Here is a 24469-nt window from a genome sequence, read left to right as displayed (position 1 = left end):
GGATAGTATTGGTTTGCCTTACCATCCTTTGAGGGTCATCATTTGTTGTGGATTCATAGAAACACACCAAACAATTTCTGATGGTGTTCTGTCAGCTTTTTGACACTTCTGTTGACTTAGGCAGATTGGCAGAGTCTCTCAGTTACTTCTGGATCAAATTGTCATTGCTGATTCATGAATGGTGTTAGCAAGAGTTACTGTTGCTGATTCATGTAAACTGAGCTGCTGATAACCTGGCAACACAGATTAGATTCTCTCAAAAGAACTATTTCTTAACAGGTCCGCATCCTCCTTTGCCCTATTAACCTTTCCTTTCCACTACCTCTGGTGGGTGGTGGGCTAGGAGGGAGGTTAAAGCAATGTAAAATCCTTATTAAATATAGGGTTTGAAAACTATAAGCATACAAGTAGCCTCCAGACTGATAAAAAATTTTACCAACCACATGTCAAAAATGAGTTTAATCTCAAGGGTTTTTAAAAGAACTGCGAAAATTAAATATCTCTAAGATCATCTAGCTAATAAATAGGCTAATAACTGAAATTAACAGCTCCTATAAGAAACACAAATGCCCAGTAAATGTGAGAAGTATTAAATATCCTTAGCTATAAGAGAAAATACAAATTAAAGCTGCCTTGATCAAAAAACCCAATCTATAAGTGAATAATTAAATGAGCAGACAGTTCTCCAGAATGAAGTACACTGGGGGCAAGTGAGATAACTCAGTGGGGCAAAGGTGCTTACCATCCAGGCTGGACAATTGGGGTTTCATCTCCAGAAACCATTGTAAAGGTGAACGCAGAGAACCATGTCCACAGTGTCTTCTCCTGATCTTCACAATATACTATGGAATATGCCACTTCCCACAACAATAATAAATAAAAAGATGAAGTATAAGTGGCTGATAAACTTATGAAAAATGTTCAACAACTATAAATATCTTAGTTGGAGTTACTATTGCTGTGATGAAACACCATGAACAAAACAACTTGGGGAGGAAAAGGTTTATTTGACTTACACTCTCATGTTACTATTTATCATCCAAGAAAGATAGGACAGGGAGGCAAACAGTACAGGAACCTTGAGGCAGGAACCAATGCAGAGCCCATAATGGCACCATCCACATTGGGCTATACCCTCCTCCATCAATCATTGATTAAGAAAATGTTCTATAACTGGATCTTAACATTTTCTCATTTGAGGTTCCCTCCTTCCAGGTAACTGTAGCTTGTGTCAAGTTGACATCAAGCTGGACAATACACTAGGTATCAGAAAAATACAAATATAAATGACAATGAGATTCCATCTTAGAGCACCCATAAAGCCACTCATCAAGAAAATAAATGACAACAGATGTTGGTAAGGATGTAGACAAAAAGGAATTATATGCTGGTGGTTAGAATATAAATAGTCCAGTCACTGGGCAAGTCACAATACAAGGTCTTAGAAACTAAAAAGTAGATCTTTTATATGACCCTGGTATATCACTCCTTGGTATTTACTCCAAAGACACAGAATATCCCCAATATCACACAAATACTTGGATATCAATGTTCACTGAAGCTCTAATCATAAATGTTCACTGAAGCACTACTTAAATCATGGAACCAAATTAGATCTAGAAACGCAGTGAGCTCTCTCTCTCTCTCTCTCTCTCTCTCTCTCTCTCTCTCTCTCTCTCTCTCTTCTCTCTCTCTTTCTCTCTCTCTCCTCCCTCTCTCTCACCTCTGTCTCTCTGTCTTTGTGTGTCTCTTTTTCTCTCTCTCCTTTCTTCCTCTCCCCTTTTCCCTCCCTCATTCATTAATCTTTCTTGTTTTTCCTTCTGTGATACTGGGTTTTCATTAATTAATTCATCTTCCTCCCTCTCTTGAGCCTCTAGTTTCTCCTTCTGGTAATTCTCAGACTGTGAGATCAGGCCTTCTTTTGTCAGCTTTGTATGTCATTAGCAGAGTTCTCTTAATGCTTGACTCTGTTGTGCTTCTAATATTGCACACCTAGACCTCATTGGATGATAACCCATCTTGAAAAGACTGCTCACATTATCAAGTGCATACTGGCTAGAACCTGACCTTGTAAATAGAGACCACATGTCTACTTCAGGAATTCCCATGGAGGGAAGTCCAGAAAGAAGAACCATTAAGTGCTGAGGGTTGGAAGTCCAAGATCAAGAGTGCAGGCAGTGAGGAATTCCTGGCTTCACAATTAATACAGTGAGGTATCACATAGGCAAAACAAAATGTGTCTTAGCTAAGTTCCACCATGTGGCACATGCTGAATAAGTGCTCATTGATGTTTATGAATTAAGGTGGCATCTCTATGTCAATCTAGTAAATAGCTAACTCCATAGGACTCTTCCAATATCATCCATTAGAAATTTTAATAACGTTAATTTTAGTAACAATACAGCAATCTTTAAGGTGGGTGCTGGGAATTTTAACTCAGATTCACTTGCCTTCACAGCAAGTGCTCTTATTCACCAAGCCATCTTCCTATCTCCTGTTTTTATTTTCTTAAAAAAGAAACTACTAGACTGAACATTGTGGCACATACCTGTAATTCCAGAACTTGGGAGTTCCTGGCAAAGGATTACCACAAGTTCAAGACCAGCCCAGTCTACATAGCGAGTTTCAGGACAACCAGGTTTGCATAGCAAGAACTTGGCTCAAGCAACAACAAAAAATACAAAATGAGAAAAGAAATTGCTCTTCTAGGTTTGAAAGTCTTTTAAACAATTTGCCATCTTCCAATAGGTTGATTAAATAATTTGAGGCTTTTAGTTAGCTGTCCTGGCTTGATCTTGAAGGGCTAGTATTAGGATCCAGCTGAGGAAGTAAGTAATTGCCAAAGGCTGAGGTGGGGTCAGCAAGTGTGATTATCCCCCCAGCCCCTCCTTCCTTCAGAGTCTACATAAGAAGAATCAATGAGCTCTTCCACCTCTTAAGTTAGAACAATATTAACTAATATTAACTTCGAGCATTCTGCCTAGACCTGTTCTTCCTGTGTGCTACAGTGTAGTTCAGAAAGGCAGGAGTGGAACTGAACTGCAGGACTTAAGAAGCATTGGCTGCCAGAAGCACTTGAACTCCCTGAGTATAGGTACTGGACGTGCCAGGCAGTGCTCCAAAAAAAAAACCCCTACTATGTAGTGTGTCTGTAAATGGACTGCTGCCAGTCATTAAAGTGGAGGATAATTTTGCCTACTGCAGGAGTAGAATTGAAATAATACAAACACGTGTGAGCAGATATGTGAGAATTCAAACTCTTTCCTAATTATATATGGTTTTTTGACAGCTGCCTAATATAGTACCCAGTGTACTCTATGAGAACTTGAGCACTGAGCCCTGATCTGGTTTCTGGGGTCCCTTTCTTCCCCCAGTCCTTTAGAAACTGAATGTCATTATTAAAAATGGGTCTTTTTTTTTAAATCTGAAGATTGCTTTTGTTCAAAAATAAGCTGAAGCCCTGCCCCCCCCCAAAGTACATGATCCAATGTGAAGGTTCACAGCTTTCAGGGCTACTCTACCTATAGAGAACTGTATAAAAGTTCATTGAGTTGTATAGTTTGGTTTGTTTCTGTGCATTTTAATATTCATTCATTTATCCATTTATTTAGTTATAGTTTGGTTTTAGTTGGTTTTTTCAATGCTTTTTTCATTTATTAATTTATTCACTTTACATCCCAGTAGCACCCCTTCCTTCTCCTCCCAGCCCCACACTCACGAATCCCTTCCCCCACTAACCCTTCCTCTTCTCTTCAGATAATGGTATGCCCCTCTTTGCTAACCATCAGCCCTGGGCCATCAAGTTACAGCAGGACTAAGCAAATTCTCTCCCACTGAGGCCTGACCAGCCAGTCCAGCTAGAGAAAGGGGACCCAATGGCAGGCAACACAGTCAGAGATATTCCCTGTTCCAGTTGTTAGGGAACCAACACAGACCAAGCTGTACAAATGTGTAGGGGGTCTAGGTCCAGCCCCTGCTCACTGTTTCGTTGGTGGTTCTGTCTCTGAGAGCCTCCATGGTCCCAGGTTAGTTGACTATATGTCTTCTTTTGGTATCCTTTGACCTCTTTGGCTCTCTTAATCCCTGTACCCCACTCTTAAACGGGATTCCCCAGATTCCCCTGATGTTTGTCTATGGGTCTCAGCCTCTGTTTCTATCTGCTGTTAGGTGAAGCCTCTCAGGAGGTACAGATATGCTAGGCTCCCCTCAGACAAACTTTATTCTGAATTGTTCCAGCACATGTGTCAATTGTACCCATTTTCACACTGGATGATGTCCGATGTGGAGGATTCTTTTATCTACTATGATCTTCTGAGGATACAAGTTGCTGTTTCTTATCCCAATCTTTTAACCCTGATCCTTATGTTCTCAATCATGCTGGAAGAATCAGTTCACGATTTACAATCAGGAGGGCCTGCTTTCATTGGATGGAGCCTTATACCCTGCTTAAGAATGATTGTACCTTTAGCATCAGCCTTCATTTCATTGGGCTACACTTTTGGCATCCAAATAATACATAAGCATGTGATCCAGATTTGTTCTCGCCAATTTTGGTTTCTTTCTTTACTTTTATGTCTGTACTTTTTCCTTTACTTCCAAACATTCCTATTTCTACTGATATACTAATAGAAAGACACTTCAGTTCATACTAAGTCATCAAACTGTGAACACGGTCTTAACTGTAACAGAAGTGTTTATGTCCTTAACAAGTCTCCAAATAGATTTAAGAGAATTAATCTTCTTCTGAAAAGAGACTTCCAGCCAAGGAGAGCCATCATTGGTGTTCCCTTTAAAAACCTCTAAGTGACAATGCATTCTGTTAATACCTGACCCACCCTGCTGGTATTACACCCAAACTTAAAGTCAGTATACGCCTCTATCACTATACTTCTCATATCTCTTTAGTGTTTGATGCCAGTCTCTTCCAGTCTATTCTTTTAAATTTATATATTTACTTATTCACCTTACATCCCAATATCAGCACCCCTTCCCAGTACCCCATCACTCAGAACCTCCCTTTACTTCCCCTTCCTCTTATCCTCTGAGAAGGAAGAGCTCCCTTGGGTCCACCCCCTGCTCCCCCCCCCCGCCCCCCGTCAAATCACTGCAGGACTAGGCACATCCTCTCCCAGTGAGGTCAGACAATTAAAAAAAATTAATAAAAAGAAAAAAAATCAAAGCTAGAGAACACTAGAAAAAGCGATGTAGCGATCTATCCTGGTAACTTGCCAGAAATCACAAAGCAAAATTCAATCCTAAAGTCGGTAAATTGCCCAATCTTTACAAGCTCCTTTTCCCAGTTCCGTTCCGTTTAAGTTCTGGTTTGCTGACTTAAAAACAATTCCGACTTCTTGTGAAATTCAGACGGTAAATGTTCGGTCCCTTTCAAAAACACCTTCTGAAGCGCAATTGCGCAAAAAACAATTTCAGTTCGATTAAAAGATCAGCTTAATTTAGGTGTAAACTGTTTGCTTTTTTTTTTTTTTTTTTTTTTTTTTTTAAGTAGCCAAAGAGGCACAAGAACCAAGAGAACAGGAAGTGGCTGTGGCGAACACTTCCGGACCGTCAGTAAAATCGGTCCTACCCGGAGAAAGCGGAAGTGAAGCTGGTAGACTGCGGAGGATTCGGGAGTTCCTGTTTGCAGGAGTGACGTCTCGCTTTAAGTCATGTGATTTTAGAGGACGGAATTTAGCCTCTGAATCACTATCTTGCCTTGCAAGATCAGCGTTGGTGTTGATTGGAAAGTGAGACACTGTTTCTAAAATAAATAAATAACATTTTTAGGAGTTACTTGTACTAGACACTTGTTTCCAAAATTAAGAAAGAAATGATCGCAAAAATTAATTTTATTTTTATATACATAATAAAATAAATATATAAATATTTCTATATTTATTTATAAATAATTCTACCCTATGGCTGTAGAACCCTAAGTACTATTCCCTTGTCTAGGAGAATTATGAACAAATATAGTCCTTAGGAAAAAAGCTAGGGAGGGAGAGGGAGGGAAAAGAAGAAAGGGAAAGGCAGGCAGGCAGGGAGGGAGGGAGAGAGGGAGAAAGAGGAGAGAGAATGATGCATATATTATATATAAAAAGTTCTGTTTTAAAAAATAACTTACTACACAGTGCATACTTATAATCGCTGTTTGTTCTTTCTTTGCCAGTGCATTCTTATAATTTAATCAGAGAAGTCTTTCCTAACTACTGTAACTAGATAAAACTCCAGTTTTTAAGATTTATCTTATTTATGTGTATGTGTGTGTGTGTGCCTGCATGAGTTTATGTGCAGCTCATGGGTGCAGGTGCCCTAGTAGAGCTCAGAGAGGGTCTTGAATCTCTTGGAACCACACTTACTGACAGTTGGTAACTGCCATGTGGGTGCTGGGTACTGAAACATGGTCCTCACCAAGCCATCTCTCCATACCCCAAAATCTATTTTTTAGAGTCAAGGAGCCATTGGATTATTTACTTGTGGTATTTAGACAAACTCTTAGGATACTTCAGCAATTTGAAGAAGTATTATTAAATTTTTTCTTCTCACTCCCAGCTACTGAAGATGAGACACTATTTGGTTTGTTTGTAATTTCTTCTCCTCAAAGGCTTCCTCAGTTTCTTATGTGGAGAAAGCTCTCAGTAGGTTTGTTAAATAAATGAATGTTGGAAAATGCTGATACTTCAAAGGGTAAGGGCTATAGATTACTGCAAAATTTGCAGATTAAAAGTGAAGTTGGAAATAATGCAGTGTATATAGAGAGATATCAGTCTGATCTCTGTGACTCAGATTTCTATAAGTAAAATATAGTTATCTTTTTTCTAAAACTTTCTGAGACTGAATTATGGGAATATGAATTAGGAGAATATCACAGTACCTATTTACATTATCCTGGAAAAGGCAATATATCAATCATATATACATGTATGTCTACATAATATAACATGTTAGTGGAAAATCAGTAGTCAAACTGGTGTTCAAGGGAAATCAAGAGTTGATAACATGAAAACACAGTCATGTAAAAACAACAAAACAACAACACCTGAACCATTAGGAATTCAGAAAGCTCTGAAAACTAAAGAGAAGTTTAATGTGGATAGACGCCATTTGTTTAGAAGTCTAAATGGAATGTGTAAAATTAGACAAAAGCAATGGCATTTGAAGTGTGGTATATGCCTGTAATACCTGCATTCCATAGGGAAGACAAGACAATCTTGACTTTGAGGCAATCTTGAACTACACAGTGAGATCCTATCTCAAACAAACAAACAAACAAACAAACAAAGTAAAGCAAAAAGGAGTCACTGTAGTGATTTCAGCAGGGTGAGTATATTGCTTTGATTTTTTTAGATTACTAATTTTACAGAGTTAGATTCCCAGCACTTCATGCATGCATACACATGTATGCACAAACAATTTTTAACCAAAGAAAAATAACCGTGGGTGAGGGTACTGGTGTTCAGAAATGTAAAGATCTTCCTTTGGGACTTCAGAGATAAAACCTCCCTTCTCCTTTCCCTAAATGGTGAGATAGATGGAAGGTTTGTTTTATTTGGTTTTGTTTTGTTTTGTTTGGTTTATTTTTCTTTATGACTGTAGGGGACCTCAAAGTCATCTCAAAACACCCTAAGACTAGGTTCTCAGCACAAAGGAGATTTATTTGTCTCAGAAGGACATGGGGCTGGGATAAAGGACAAAGATGAGAGATAGAGGAAGAGAGAGAATGGGAAGGGGAAGGGAACGAGGGAGAGAAGAGAAAAGAGAGAAGGGACAAAGGTAAGGGGTATTTGTCCTTAAGTGTGTAATTACACAGTGAATTACAGAACTTAATTTTCAGAACATAAAGAGGTTACCCATTGAAACACTGAGTACATGTATATAACAATAGGATGGTATATATACCTTTGTTTTCCAAATTCAGCAAAATGGAAAACATCCATCTGCCAGATATCATTTCTTTTGGTATCCCTAGGGTCACTACTAGAAGGTAACTGAATTTAGTTGTTTAGAGAAAACATAAGACATTTTTTCCCTTTGGCTTGTTCTCAAGAGATAGATTTTTTCTTTAAACCTCTTCTATTAATATGATGTTTTCATGAAAATTGAGGCTTCTAACACATTTCCTATTAGTAATTAGCCAATTTCATCATTCTCTTGAGCTAACGAACATGGCAAACCTGTATGAGAATGAATATGAGTAATACATAATGAATGGTTTTTATTTCTGATGGCCTGTTGCAACTGTATAAATAATAAAGTTAATTCTGATTTATCAGGTACAAATTCAGCAGTCTTAATTCAGAAATTTTTTCTATATATAATCTTCAAATTTGTATTTTGTTTATGAGCTAAAAAAAAATCAATTCCATGGTACTATCTTCCTTTTGGTTAATGAGCCCAGTAGGAGAATTAGTTTAAGGCAAAATGACCAAAATACAATCAAGTTTAGGATTAATTTAACCCACATATGCATCTTGCAGTCTTTGTTCTACAAGAATTAACTCTTTTCTGCTTCATCTGTTAGACATCTTGGACTGCTTAAATTTAAATCTCATTGTAATGTTTGAAACAAATTGTTTAACTCATATATACTTAATCCAATTGTAGGCCTCAGCCAGTTAATATCTCCCATTAATTTTTGAAAATCATTAAGTGTTTTCAATTAGTCCCTATGGTACCTTTTTTGGTTGAATTTTTGTTGATTGAATAACTCAAATAACTCAGTGAATCTCCTCTTTGTATTTTTTTCTGGAGTAACCTGTAATTCTTAGCATGATAGAGTTCTTTGTATTACCTTAAACATGTTCTCTAAACTTTTTTGTCAGAATCAACCAACAAGGTATCATCCATATAAGGATAAATGATAGATTGAGGCAATTGCTTCCAAATGATTTCTAATGGTTGTTGCACAAAATACTGACATAACGTTGGACTATTTAACATTCCCTCTGGAAGTATCTTCCAGTGGTATCTTTTTAGTGGATGGACTTTTTTCAGAATAGTTATTAAGAAAGCAAACCTTCCCCTATCATGCTCATGCAAGGGTATTGTGAAAAAGCAACCTTAAGCAATCTTTTAAGATTATATTATAATAATATTATTATTATTATTATAGGGCACGATTTCGGTAACATTTGGCAAAGAAAATTCAGGCTGTAAAGACCCATTGGCTGAATTAATTTGTTAACTGCTCTTAAATCTATTATCATCCATTTTTCTGATTTCTTTTTTACATCAAACACAGAGGAATTCCATGGGCAGGTAGACTCTTTTATATGTTGAGACTCCAGCTGTTCTTTACCAGTTGTTCAAGTGCCTGCAACTTTTCTTTCATTATGGGCCACTGCTCTTGCCATACAGGTTTGTTTGATAACCATTTTGGGGACAAGCTGTTGGTATGTCAGCAGTGGTCACTCTTATAAATTTTGAAATACAATTCCTGTGATGTTCTGTGTTTGGGCAATGGACACAGCTTTGTCCATTATCAATACTTTCCCCAAGAACTTATCTCCCCTTATTTGCTATTTGCTGTCCAATTCTGTGTAGCCTAAGTGTGTAACATTTCATTAACAAATGGAGAGTACAAGCCATACAACATGATAGCCTTTTAAAAATACTTTAGATCTAGCATTTCTATCAGACTCAAAGTCAACTCATTTTAGGTAGGACCACCATCATTAGCAGGCATATGCTGCACAAAGATTGGGAAAGCTGAAGATGGCTGTGTAGACCCAAGCAAATCCTCTGGTGGTGCACTCAGATGAACACTATCTGGTTCTACTTGTACCATCTGCTGCTCTTCCCAATCCCTAGCTTCACAGAGGTGCTCTGGGTATCTGGCAGTAAAAGTGCATGGAACAGGGCAAGGCGGCAATTAACTATCCAGCCTATTGTGCTTCCCCTTTTCATCGTGCAGTACATTCCTGGTCTCAGACATCAATCCTGATCCCTGTTGTTCTCCCACCCCTGGCTCTTATTGCTCCCCAAGCACTTCTACCTCTATTCACAAACTCTCTACATGCTTAGCCAACTCTGGAATCTTCTCTAACAAAAGAGAATTGTCAGCTTTACCTCCAATATTTTTTTCTTTTTCTTTTTTCTTTCTTTCTTTCTTTTTTTTGTTTTTTGTTTTTTTGAGACAGGGTTTCTGTGTGTAGCCCTGGCTGTCCTAGAGCTCACTCTGTAGACCAGGCTGGCCTCGAACTCAGAAATCTGCCTGCCTCTGCCTCCCAAATGCTGGGATTAAAGGTGTGCACCACCACCGCCTGGCACCTCCAATATTTTTCAAAAGAGTGTACATGAAAGCCACAAAACAAAAACAAAACCCCTTCTGGGAACAAGGTAGAAAACTATTTAGGAGCTGTATTTGCTATTTTGTCATTCTCCTTAAAGAATATTTCTAATCCCTCATAACCTGACCTTTCTTCTACCATATTCAAAGCAGAATTACCCATTATGCCTAACCCATATTAGTCACCACCTGTAAGCTTAGATTTTTCAAAGCGCACTTTAATAAGAGTTCTCAATTGCTTTGAAACCCCTTCTAGGCCACCGTCCAAAGGTAATGGAGAAAAGGTGGTAAATAGGACAAGGTAATGTAGACCTGTTTAGAAGTAGTTCTTTGGAGACAATGCCAATATCCATTGTTAAATTACTAGCAGTTCAGTTCAGTAGTGTCAGGATACCAATAGTCTAGTTCAAAAGTGTCATCAAACATGAATCACCAACAGCATGATCCAGTAGAAACTGCCAGGCCTCCATCAGATAGTCAAGAGTCAGTGGGGGTGATCAGGACCAGCTGGAATGCCAGGAGTTCTCTGTTGTGCCTCTCTCAATGAAGTGAAGATCAGTGAAGATGCAAGACAAACGAAGCATTGCAAGGCTAGCTCTGCAAGCACACAACCAGTGTCTGTTGAGTCTGCTTCAGCAAAACATCATGTGAACCTGCTTCAACAAAACATCATGTGAGTCTGCATCACATGACACAACCAGAAAAATTTACTTCAATCATTACTGTGACCAAATGACTGGCTTAACTTACAGAAGTAGGATTCATTAAGCTCATGGTTCCAGAAATTGTGATTCGTGGTCAGCTGGCCTCTTTGTTGTGATCTTGAGGCGAGGCTGAATTTTATTACGGGAGCATATGGTAAACAAAAACTGCTTGCTTCGTGGTCCTTCTAGTTTACTTTTTATCTTGTAAAACAGCAAAAACAAAGCTAACTCAAGAGGAAGGGGTTTATTTCAGCTAACAGCTTACAGTCCCTCAAAGGGAAGTCATACATGACACCTTGAGACAGAAATTGAACCATAGGCCATTGAGGGATGTTGCTTACTGACTTGCTATTCCTGGCTTGCTTGCTTTGCTTTCTAAAATACAGCTCGGGACCTAGGGATTACCCAAGGATATCACTACCTAAAGTGGATTAGGTCCATCAGGACCCTCCAACATCAATCAATAAAATAAGAAATGCTCCCACGTAGTTGTCTCTGGGACAGAACAATGGAGATATTTTCTCAGCTGAGGCTCCCTCTCCCCAAGTGACCCTACTTTGTATAAAATTGACAAAAAATAGCCAGTATAATGATGGTTTTTATAGTACCAAATCTCTTAAAATTTTTATAGAAATAGACAATTTTTGAGCTAAATATACTATCACCACAGTAAAAAAAAAAAAATGGACTTTCTCCAAGATGTAAATAAAACATGATATAACCGTGTCTTCACTCTCACCAAATTATCTTCTGTTTGTCCCTAATAAGAAGGTAGCTTCAGGGTACACATACTTCAGCAGTATACTGCTATGGGCAGAGACTTGGATAACTGTTTAAGTAATGCGCTCACCACTTGTGTCCCAACAGATGCAAGACTCCAATCAAAACTAACAAAGAAATTGCTTGTCCTTAAATCCATGACTTGAAAGGCTACAAATAAATGTCCAGTTCCATGTGAAGAAAACATGGAGCCACTGCACTGACAAAAGTGGTGTGGTATTAGCATGAGTGCTGGGTTTTGAGTATAGTAACCCATCCTTCCTACTATATCTGATGCAGAAAGCAGTACATGCTGTGGGAGGAGACTAGGATTTTAAAGGCCTTCATGTTCTATCAGGTACTCAAAGATTTTATTCAACCTGTTTTTAAAGCATGTTATCTATAGACAGGAAAGTTTCAGAACAATTTTTTTTTGTTAGAGATAGTAATTTAGATAAGGTTATGATTATTAATTAGGGCACTGAGATGGCACATAATTTTCTCCATCCTTAGACTTTACTTGATTCTGGTATCAGTTGAAGTTCCCTCTTCCTAAAGGACTCTGGCTTGTTCCAAGTTGACATAAAACTAACAAGGACAATGTGTATATAACTTGTCACATGAAAACAGCTATTTTGCTTTGATGGAAGGTAAAGTTGTGATTATTGTATATTTCTTTTAACCTTTTACACATAAGTATTTTCTTTATATAAGTAGTTTTTCTTTTTTTCTATAATGTGATCACTGTATATGATGGTGGGGTTCTTTCCATCTTTCTCTCTCTCTCTCTCTCTCTCTCTCTCTCTCTCTCTCTCTCTCTCTTTCTTTCTTTCTTATTTCTTTCATTTGCCCTCTGTTTTTTGAGACAGGTTTTTTTTCATGTAGACTTGGATCTCCAAGAACTCATGCTGTATACCAGGCTGGCCTTAATTGATAAAGATCTCTCTGCCTCTGCTTCTGCCTCCCAAGTGCTGGGATTAAGGGTGTGCACTACCACTGCCTGATCTGGTAGTAGGTTTCATAAGGACAATTTTAATACATATATAATCCATTTGAAGCATATTCTTCCACATCTCCATTCAAATCCTTTCCTTTTACTTTTGATATTATTATTATTAATTTCCTTCTACTCCTTTTTCTAATTAGACTTCTAATTTCCTGTCACAGATACTTGCATGACTAAAGCAAAGATTGCTGTAATTACTGTAATAAACTTTATTTTTTGCAGCAATTCTAGCTCTTACAGAAAGTTAGACAGTACCTAGAGTTGTCTTCTACTCTCTCTTTCCACCATATCCTCCATTATTAATATCATCCTTTAGCATAGTACATTTGGTAACACTGCTGTCCTACTATTGATACATTCTTGTTCACTAAAGTTCAAAGTTCACATTAAGGTTGACTTTTGTTGTAGAAATCTATTATTATTATTTTTTTTACAAATGCATACTGTCATGTATCTACCATTATAGTATAATTAAGGAAATTTTTATTGCCTGAACAGTTCTCTGTTTTAGCTGTTTATACTCATTTTCCTCTTCCCCTGGTAACCAGCATATTTTCAATGTTTTTATAATTTTGTTTTTCCAGAATATTATACAGTTAAACAATATTGTCTTTCTTTTTTAAAACATGTTTATTCTTTTGAGAATTTTATGCAGTGTATTTTTTATCATATTCAACCTCACTCCTCTCTGTAACCTTTCCCAGATCCATCCCCATCTCCTTACCTTCTTCAACTTTGCACACTGTTGTTCGTATTCAATAACCCATCCACTCCAATTTGTGCTGCACATCCACACCTGCTTGTGATCCATCCACTGAAGCATTATCTGGCTACCAGGAGCTACACTCTTAAAGAAAACCGACTCTCTCTCCCCAGAAGCCATCAACTGCCCATAGCTTCGGAGAGATGGGGAACTCATGACCCGCTTGCAATCCAGGCTAGAATGTTCACTTCTCTCTAACTGAACTTTTAAACTTAGCAATAAGTTTCAACTTACAAACTTCGAATTCTGGCTTAATAAATCATCTCTTAAAGACTTTTAAAAAGATAATTAAGGATTTTAAAATATTTACTATGCATTTGTGATTGTGAGCTTATTAACTTTGATAGATGCAGCACTTTAATTATAGATGTATCAAAGTCTTCTTATCTGCTAGAAAAGAAAATAAAAAACACAGACACTGACAAGTAGAAATGAGCTGATCACGGAGTGTTTTGTGAGACTTGGTCACATCCCATTTCGGGGAAATGTGGGTCTCAAGCAAGCAGTGCACAGAGGAAGCATACACGAGGATACGTCTATGCCCACTAGGACATTCTCATTAAGTTCTGTGTTTTTCTTGGTCTTCTGTTGAGTCTTTACAGCTGAGTTTGATGTGAGAGTAGTAACCTAAGCACAATTTAAATGTGGACATACTCAAGTTCTGAAGAAATACTGGGAACGTTCTAGTTAAAATCTATGGCACTCTACTCACCCTCTCAGGCATAAAGTTGATTTCCCCCAAACCCTCCTATGAAAAAAAATTAAGTACCTTGCCCACGCCTTACATACCGCTGTAGAAGCAATGAAAGCTTTTAAATCACGAAGAAGACATTGATATATTGAAAATCTGCTATTTAGATGGCCATTAAACATGAACGCTAATTCTTAATGCTTTGGAGAAAACAATGCCTGGAAAGACCGCAGGGTGGCGCTTCAGACTCAGAAATAGAAGGAACCGGAGCGCAGCCCTTCCAGAAGCCAGACCACTAAAGGGAGGAGTTGGGGTGAGGAAGCCTTCTAAGGCATTTGTTCCGGAAAGTCTTAGGCCTGGGGGTTGTGGACTTGTCCCAGTGTCTGCAAGGTATTTGCAGAGCGAGTCAGTGACAACGTGAACCAAGACTGGAGCGAGTTTGTTGGGAGCGCAGAAAGTGATGGAGGCTGGAGAAGAAATGGAGCAAATCCTGAAAAAAAGGCAAGTCCTCCTGTTCTTTGTTTTGCTGGGCATAGCTCAGGCTGGGTCCACAATTAGGCGCTATTCAGTGGAGGAGGAAGCAGAATACGGTTTTTTTGTGGCAAATTTGTTAAAGGACCTGGGGCTGGAGGTAGAGGAACTCGCTGCGCGGGGACCGCAAGTCATTTCCAAAGGGAAAAAATTGAACTTAGAATTCAATAGGCAAACAGGAGATTTGTTGTTAAAGGAGAAACTGGACCGGGAGGAGCTGTGTGGCCCTGCTGAACCCTGTGTAGTACCTTTCCAGGTGTTACTGGGAAATCCTTTGCAGATTTTTCAGGCTGAGCTACAGATTAGGGACATAAATGATCATTCTCCCATTTTTCTGGACAAAGAAATCATTTTGAAAATTTCAGAAAGTACTGCTTCCGGTGCCACTTTCCTAATAGAACGTGCTCAAGACTTAGATGTAGGAAGCAACAGTCTCCAAACTTACACAATCAGCCCCAATGTCTATTTCCATCTTAATCTACAAGACAGTCCTGATGGCACAGTATTTCCACAGCTGGTTCTGGACAAAGTTCTGGATAGGGAGGAACGATCTGAAATCAGATTAATACTCACAGCGATAGATGGTGGGAATCCACCCAGGTCTGGCACAGTCCAAATCCTTATTGAAGTCTTAGACATCAATGACAATGCCCCCGCGTTTTCAAAGCTTCGCTATGAGGTTCAGGTTCCAGAGAACAGTCCTGTTGGATCCCGGGTTGCTACTGTCTTTGCTAGGGATTTAGACATTGGGGACCATGGACAAATAGCTTATTCGATTTCTCAAGCCTCTGAAGACATTCGGAAAACGTTTCGAATGAATGCAACATCCGGAGAAATCCTTTTAGTAAAGACACTGGATTTTGAATCCATCCAGACGTATACAGTATATGTTCAGGCTACAGATGGTGGGGGACTTTCTGGAAGCAGCGTGGTGTTTGTTCAAGTAATGGATTTGAATGATAACCCTCCAGAACTGACTATGTCCACATTTACCAATCACATCCCAGAAAACGCCCCGGAAACTGTAATTGCTGTGTTCAGTGTTGCAGATCCTGACTCTGGAGACAATGGAAAAATGGTTTGCTCCATCCAAGAACATCTTCCTTTTATTCTAAAACCCTCAGTTGAGAACTTTTACACGCTTATGACAAACACAGCTCTGGATCGAGAGACCAGATCACAATACAACATCACCATCACTGTCTCAGACCTGGGCACACCCAGGCTCACAACCCAGCACACCATAACAGTACAGGTGTCTGACGTCAACGACAATGCTCCCGCCTTCACCCAAACCTCCTACACCATGCTCATCCGCGAGAACAACAGCCCTGCCCTGCACATAGGCACCATCAGTGCCACAGACTCAGACTCTGGCTCCAATGCCCACATCACCTACTCGTTGCTGCTGCCCCACGACCCACAGCTGGCCCTCGACTCGCTGGTCTCCATCAACTCCGACAACGGACAGTTGTTTGCGCTCAGGGCACTGGACTATGAGACCCTGCAGGCTTTCGAGTTCCGCGTGGGCGCCACGGACCGAGGCTCACCCGCGCTCAGCAGCCAGGCTCTGGTGCGTGTGGTGGTGCTGGATGACAATGACAATTCGCCCTTCGTGCTCTACCCGCTGCAGAACGCCTCTGCGCCCTGCACTGAGCTGCTGCCCAGGGCTGCGGAACCTGGCTACCTGGTCACCAAGGTGGTGGCAGTGGACCGCGACTCTGGCCAAAATGCCTGGCTGTCATTCCAGTTGCTCAAAGCCACGGAACCCGGGCTGTTCAGCCTGTGGGCTCACAATGGCGAGGTGCGCACCACCAGGCTGCTGAACGAGCGCGATGTGCCCAAGCACAGGCTACTGCTGCTGGTCAAGGACAATGGTGATCCTCCGCGCTCTGCCAGCGTCACGCTGCAGGTGCTGCTGGTGGATGGCTTCTCTCAGCCCTACCTGCCTCTACCAGAGGTGGCACGCGACTCTTCGCAGGATGAGGACATGCTAACACTCTACCTGGTCATCGCCTTGGCCTCTGTGTCTTCTCTCTTCCTCCTGTCTGTACTGCTGTTCGTGGGGGTGAGGTTGTGCAGGAGAGCCAGAACCACCTCGCTGGGTGACTGCTCTATGCCTGAAGGCCACTTTCCTGGCCACCTAGTGGATGTTGGCGGCGCGGGGACCTTATCCCACAGTTACCAATATGAGGTGTGCTTGAATGGAGATACTGGGACCCCAGATTTCAAGTTCTTGAAACCAATTATCCCCAATTTTCTTCTTCAGAATTCAGAGAGAGAGAATGATACAAACCCTAGTTACAGGAATAGTTTTGAATTCAGTTAAATATTGGTGAGTAAATACTGAGTCTAGTCTCAGCTAAACCCTGAGAGGTCTGATTGTACTACTTTAACAACTGAAGGTTTCTCTTCTTTAAGAGTAACGATCTTACTCCAATCTTTTGCATGTTTCTGGTATTTTTAAAAATAGTAAGGTATGTGGAAGAAGGAATATAAATGGTGCTTGAATTCCAATTTTAATCTTGTAATTTTATTTGACTTATAATGTGAAGGTGAAAATTGTCTTTTCAAAAAGAATTTGGGTGGGGGGGGTCCTCACTTTGTATCCCTGGCTGTCCTGGAACTCACTATGCAGACCAGGCTGGTCTCTAACTCACAAAGATCCCCCTGCCTCTGCTTCCAGAGGGCTGGATTTTGCTGGCACTATGCCCTGCAAAAATAAGTTAGTGCATCATCACCTAAGTTTAACTTCTTTAGTTCTGGATTATTCTTAAATGCTGTCTAAAAATAATTCATCTCATTACTCGAGCTGTAATATTTTGCAGGCAAAACTATTTGTGTTTATTTAGTCTCTTGATAATGTAACTTTTATCTTGGGAGCTGATGGTAAATTTTTACATGAGTGTGAGTAGCATAGCGCTCTTCCCATGTTTATCTACCTGCATATTTCAAAGTGTCAGCAGACAAAACCCATGTTCCTTTAAAGATTGTGGAAATCCTAATTGCTGGATTTAATAAATTCTTCAAATTATAAATGCAAAACAAATTCAGATAAAATCATATATTGGTATTGAAAGGGTAGCCAATGAATACATGCATAGTGGTTTTCAAGGGCATGGTGATTTTTTAATGTTTTATTTCAAATAATTTTTCAAAATTCTTCTGCTGAAACTCAATACTTCTTAGGGATTTTATTGAGACAAGATCTTATAGTCTTGAACTTGTGACAGGTTCTTCCCACATCCAGAGTGCTGGGATCATAGGCATTGCACAGGCATTCCTAGTTAATTAACCTGCTGGGAACTTCACTATAAGTGAACTATCTATACACTATACAAAAGAGCCTATGCTTTTATCTTTTACCAACTTAGTACTTTTTTATGTAGCTAGGCTTTCCATTCTCAAAAATTTTGGGGGGAATTAAAGATTCAATTGGGAATAAGTCCATGAGAAATGTATGTGTCTCCATAAGTCCATGGATGAACAATGTGTGTGTACCCAGAAGTCCACAAGCAGTGTCCATTATTCTTTTTATTAATTTTCTGGACAGACTTGTTCTATTTCCCTCTCTTTTGTACCATAGACTTTTCAATGCTTATTATTTTTTTTAAAAGGTTGTTATGGGCTAAATGAGTTGGTCAACAAATCAGAAAACTGAGTTTCATCCCTAGACACACATGATGGAGGTATAAAACCAACTCCTCAAAGCTGTGCTCTGATTTAAAAACACACACACACTCACACACAAGCAGTGTTTAAAAATTTAAGTTTTTGAGTTATGTTTACAGGTAGCTTCCACTTATTTCATGATTAGCATAGACACCAGGATATATTAAGTTCCTAATATTTTTTGACAAATTGAAGAGTTGTTTTAGTTGTGACATACTGATAATTAAATATGGCAAGATGCTTAATGAACAGAACTTTTGCTGGAACCAAATACTCTGACATACACTGAGTAATCTGATCTTGCTATAGTTATTAAAAATTATTCAGTTATCACTATTTTTCAACACATCTTTCCTTTTTTTTCTCTTAATGCTTAATTCAAGTTTTCTCTATTGTCCACTGGCTTAATGAATGCAGAATTTCTGGTATTTAATTTTATAATTTAAATATGCTTCTATGTTTTTGAAGTTACTCACCTAACTTCCTTCACTTCTTGTAGTTGAATTTTGGACACACCTCATGTAGAAAATTTAATTCTTAATGTTTTCCAACATATTATTTATTTTTGCATAATTTTTTGTATATTTGAGTGAAATATACTTTTAAACTTATGGAATTTGAATATCTTGTTTTGAGATTGGCACTGGCAGAAAGGACCATCTTAGTATCAAAAATCTCTAGTTAATCATTTCATCACATATGGGATCTTGGTTAAGTGACCTCTAGTGACATCAACTGTTTTAATGACTATCAACTATCTTGCTGTTATTATCAAGTCAAATAGCATAACATAGCATTATAGAAATATTGCTCCTATTTGTTTTAATGTCACTCATATTCAGAATAAACTCAGTAATGAGCCGGTGTACAATACTCATTATACTCACATAGAGAGCTAGATTGAACACATCTTATCTGCATTGCTTCAGCCTTACAATAGCCTCTCTTTGCTCTTAGAATAAAATACAAGTACTTGTCATTTCTCCTGGGTTTTACTTTACTGATCTCTGTAGCTCTTGAGACACTACACCCTGGTAGACTGTCCTTTATTATCTAAATTACCTATACTTACTCTCTCAGGCTCTTCAGATGGTTGTGTCATCTGTTATGCTTTGATCCTTCACAGTCCACATTCAAGGCAAGGATTTTCATAACTACTCCCCGTTAAGTTTGGCGCACAGTACATTTCACACTGTGTGAGAGTGTTTAAAAATTGCACACCCTATTAGATGCGGACCTATAAAATTTGTAGATCCAATCTTGCAACCATTATATGCATAACTTCTACAGATTAAATAACTGTCTAGTAATAAGCTAATACAGGGTAAGCTAATAGTTATTATGTTTCTGTGGAAGAAGAAGAAACATTCTTAAGTATTTCATGGGCATGAAAATATGGAAGCAATTATGCATTCTCAGCCATCTGATAAAGTGCCACATTTTACTGCCTTCCCTTTTCATAATGTTTCTCCTACTATTACTGCAACTCAAACATTTTACAAATAATGTAAAATAAAAAACATAAAAGGAGAAATAAGTATGTTATCACTTAAATTCTTTTAAAACTTGTAGGTAGTAATTACGGATGAGGGTAGTACCCTAACATGTGTGCACTTGTAATGTAAATCATGTAAATAAGGAGTTTTACTGGAGTCAGTAAGTCCATTTAGTGCCTTATACTGGCCTAGTTTATGTTTAATTTGTGTGGCACAAGAATCTCCTTCAGCGGGGTCAAGAGATTTGATAAGGGGGAAAAAAAACCCCACATAAATCAAAACCAGTAACAGAACCAGAACAGAACTTATCTTTTCTAAGAATTTAAAACTGCGAACGAACGCATGGTGGCGCTGTTGACTAAGATGTTGTGAACTCAATACTCAAGAGACTCACAGAGCAATTTGATGACGTAAAACCACTGCTTGTGTAAACCTGGGTAGATTTTTAAGCACGAAAATCGGAATCCCTGAAAAACATTAGTTGATTCGCTGTCTCCAAAAGACTTTGCTTTTCAAAGCAAAGGCCTTTCTTGGTTACAAGCCCTTGGAAATACAGCGCAGAAATACAATGGAGGCCAGAGAAGAACGCTTTCTTAAACAAAGGCAAGTCTTGCTTCTCTTTGTTTTTCTGGGTGGGTCTCTTGCTGGGTCCGGGTCTAAGCGCTATTCTGTGGCCGAGGAAAAAGAGAGGGGCTTTGTAATAGCCAATCTAGAGAAGGATCTGGGGCTTAGTGTAGAAGAACTGGCTAAAAGGAGAGCTCAAGCTATCTCCAAAGGGAACATACAGTATTTTCAGCTCAGTCATCAGACTGGAGATTTGCTCTTGGTTGAGAGATTGGACAGGGAGGAGCTTTGCGGCTCGACAGAGCCTTGTGTGCTGCACTTTCAGATATTGCTGCATAATCCTTTGCAGTTTATTACAAATGAGCTCGAGGTCATAGATGTAAATGACCATGCCCCGGAGTTCTTTGAAAACGCAATGCAGCTGAAAGTCCTAGAAAGCTCCCCGCCTGGGACAGTGATTCCTTTGGGAAATGCTGTAGACTTGGATGTGGGAAGAAACGGACTCCAGAACTACACGATCTTTCCCAAGTCACATTTTCGTGTTCACACCCGTCATCGTAGAGATGGAAGAAAGTATCCAGAGCTAGTTCTAGACAGAGCTCTGGATCGGGAAGAGCAGCCGGAGCTCAGCTTAACTCTCACAGCGCTGGATGGAGGATCCCCGCCTCGTTCTGGAACTACCCAGGTCCACATCCTGGTCTTAGACATCAATGATAATGCCCCAGAGTTTACACAGTCACTCTATGAGGTTCAAATTTTAGAGAAAAGCCCTGTTGGCTCTGTCATTACCACTGTCTCTGCTTCTGACTTAGATATGGAAAATTTTGGTGCGATATCATACGAATTTTTTCATGCTTCTGAAGAAATTCTCAAAACGTTTCAACTAAACCCCACTACTGGTAATATACAACTACTTAAGGGTTTGGATTATGAAACAATTAATACTTATGAGGTTGACATAGAGGCCAAGGATGGTGGAGGCCTTTCAGGGAAATGCACAGTTATAGTTCAGGTACTTGATGTGAACGATAACCCACCAGAACTGACACTGTCATCAGTTAACAGTCTTATCCCCGAGAATTCGGCAGAGACTGTGGTGGCTGTATTCAGTGTTTCCGATTCAGACTCTGGAGATAATGGAAGAGTGATATGTTTCATCCAGAACGATCTCCCCTTCATCCTGAAGCCGTCTGTAGAGAACTTCTATACTCTAGCATCTGAAGGAGTTTTGGACAGAGAGAGCAGAGCTGAGTACAACATCACCATCACGGTCTCAGACCTGGGCACACCCAGACTCACAACCCAGCACACCATAACAGTGCAGGTGTCTGACATCAACGACAACGCCCCTGTCTTCACCCAAACCTCCTACACCATGTTCATCCGCGAGAACAACAGCCCTGCCCTGCACATAGGCACCATCAGTGCCACAGACTCAGACTCAGGCTCCAATGCCCTCATCACCTACTCGCTGCTGCCGCCTCACGACCCACATCTGGCCCTCGACTCGCTGGTCTCCATCAACTCCGACAACGGACAGTTGTTTGCGCTCAGGGCACTGGACTATGAGACCCTGCAGGCTTTCGAGTTCCGCGTGGGCGCCACGGACCGAGGCTCACCCGCGCTCAGCAGCCAGGCTCTGGTGCGTGTGGTGGTGCTGGATGACAATGACAATTCGCCCTTTGTACTCTACCCGCTGCAGAACGCCTCTGCGCCCTGCACTGAGCTGCTGCCCAGGGCTGCGGAACCTGGCTACCTGGTCACCAAGGTGGTGGCAGTGGACCGCGACTCTGGCCAGAATGCCTGGCTGTCGTTCCAGCTGCTCAAGGCCACGGAGCCCGGGCTGTTCAGTGTATGGGCACACAATGGCGAAGTGCGCACCACCAGGCTACTGAGTGAGCGCGATGTGCCCAAGCACAGGCTACTGCTGCTGGTCAAGGACAATGGTGATCCTCCACGCTCTGCCAGTGTCACTCTTAATGTGCTGCTGGTAGACGGCTTCTCTCAACCCTATCTGCCCTTGCCTGAAGTGGCGCGAGACTCCATGCAAAACGACGTGGACTTGCTCACATTGTACTTAGTCATCGCCTTGGCATCTGTGTCTTCGCTCTTCCTCTTGTCTGTGGTGCTGTTTGTTGGGGTGAGACTGTGCAGGAGGGCCAGGGCAGCTTCTATGAGTGGCTGCTCTGTGTCTGAGGGACACTTTCCTGGCCACCTGGTAGACGTCGGCGGTATGGGGACCCTGTCTCAGAGCTACCAGTATGAGGTGTGTCTGACAGGAGATTCTAGGACCGGTGAGTTCAAATTCCTGAATCCAGTGGTTCCAAACCTGTTTCTGGAAGAATCTGAGAGAAGTTGAGGAAAGTCCCTACTGTAGGAGTAGCTTTGTAGTCAGCTAAGGACTGTAAATGGCTCATCATCTCTCAGTTCTGGTAAACTTCTTATTCTAATTATTCTTTTAAGATGTTGTACTATCTATAAATTTTCTTTACCAGTAATTTAACCCATGGTATCTCAAATAGCTTTAAACTTGTTACATTCTTATTAATACTAATTTTTTAGGATTTTGTAGTTGTGCCTACTTATATATCCGTTTTCTATATGTTTAGGCATGTCTGAGTGATTATTATCATAACAGTTAATTAAATGAATGTCTTTACAACAGTATGGAACTTTTCAATGCACTTAAGAATAATTAAAATTATGTGTGTTTGTGGTACATATCTTTACCATATAGCTTTATGTATTTTTAGGCTATGTTGTTTGGAGTTTATTGAGTTCTTGGCCTTTTTAGGTTAAGCAATCTGAAAGCTGTAAAATCTACTACACTTCTTTCTCCTAATTGTATGCAAACACATACTTTATTAAAGCATCAGTGCATGGAAGTTGTGTCCTCTTCTGTTCTGAGCACTGTGTATCCAAAAGATTGTTACGTGCATTTGTTCAAAGGCATGCCATAAGTAGTAAGATTAAACTCCTCAAATAATTATTATACAATAAAAGTTAAGGAGAAAATATGATATGCTTGATCTTTTTTGTGAAGCCAGTCTGTTAAACCATTGGTTGGACACAATCCTTTCAAAAACATATCAGAAACAGAATTATGAACCAACTTTCTGTAAGTTAGTTGAGGACTCTTGAGGGTATCAACTTTCTCCTTCATTCTTTTACCACATGGGTGGAAGTCTAAGTATAGTTAACAGACTGTATTTTCTTGGGATCTCTTTGTTTCTTCCTTTCAAAAAAGGAAATTCCTTCTGATGTTTGGCTCTCATGTTTGATACTGATTATTGGCTAATCTCAGATTTTTACTTTATAGTGCTTGATAGTGATGGTAAGTTTTTTGATCATTAAAATAATTTTTGGTGTTTAATTTCACTTTTGTTGCCTAATGTAGCCTTCAGTTATTATAAATTACCTTAGTTTTTAGATTAGAAAAGTTTTATTTGTATGAAGTATATTTTATTTTGAGCATGAATACCCAAGAACAATATCTCACTTGTCTGAATAATAATTGTTTGTCATGTTCAGCAAGCCTAGTGAAGCTGTTATGTAATTTATAAGTAAACTTATATTGTTCTGACTATAAAATGCCTTGAATATTTTTGACAGAAAAAATGAGCCATTTAAAACCTTTATAAACTAATATTGATTTTAAAATATTATGAAGCTATCTTTTTCTCTTAGAGAAAGACAATAGAATCATGATTCAAAATAGCTTTTATATAATTTTACAAATTTCCATAGAAAATTTAAGGCATATGTCCACAAAACAAAAATCCAAAATCTAAAACAAAAATAAAAACATATGGCCAAAAGATCCAGATATTAGAAATTAAAATGCCAAATAGTTTTTAATGTATATCTATTATGTTAAAATAAGAAAGTGTATAAAATAGATAAAAGGGAATTTTACCATCAAATCAAAATCTCAAACTGTAGATTCTGCAGCTGAAAAAAAATGACAAAGAACTAAGCTGTTTAATACAATAGCTATA

The 24469-nt window shown here is 39.4% G+C and overlaps 2 protein-coding genes across 2 annotated transcripts; both read left to right on the top strand.

Moving 5' to 3' along the window:
- Nucleotides 1-13437: 13437 nt before the first annotated feature.
- LOC117719717 (protocadherin beta-2-like) lies at nucleotides 13438-17074 on the top strand. The gene has a single exon (XM_034517929.2). It carries the CDS (start codon nucleotides 14669-14671, stop codon nucleotides 17066-17068), a length of 2400 nt encoding a protein of 799 aa, XP_034373820.1. The 5' UTR covers nucleotides 13438-14668; the 3' UTR covers nucleotides 17069-17074.
- A 29-nt stretch (nucleotides 17075-17103) lies between these two features.
- Nucleotides 17104-23488, top strand: LOC117719715 (protocadherin beta-3-like). The gene is given in 2 exon segments (XM_034517927.2): nucleotides 17104-22821; nucleotides 22823-23488. Coding segments are annotated over 2 exon segments (2394 nt in total). The 5' UTR covers nucleotides 17104-20475; the 3' UTR covers nucleotides 22871-23488.
- Nucleotides 23489-24469: the final 981 nt, after the last annotated feature.

Source organism: Arvicanthis niloticus, chromosome 14 (assembly GCF_011762505.2).
Source record: "Arvicanthis niloticus isolate mArvNil1 chromosome 14, mArvNil1.pat.X, whole genome shotgun sequence".
In the NCBI taxonomy this organism is placed as follows: domain Eukaryota; kingdom Metazoa; phylum Chordata; class Mammalia; order Rodentia; family Muridae; genus Arvicanthis; species Arvicanthis niloticus.
This window is presented reverse-complemented; position numbering and strand designations above follow the sequence as displayed.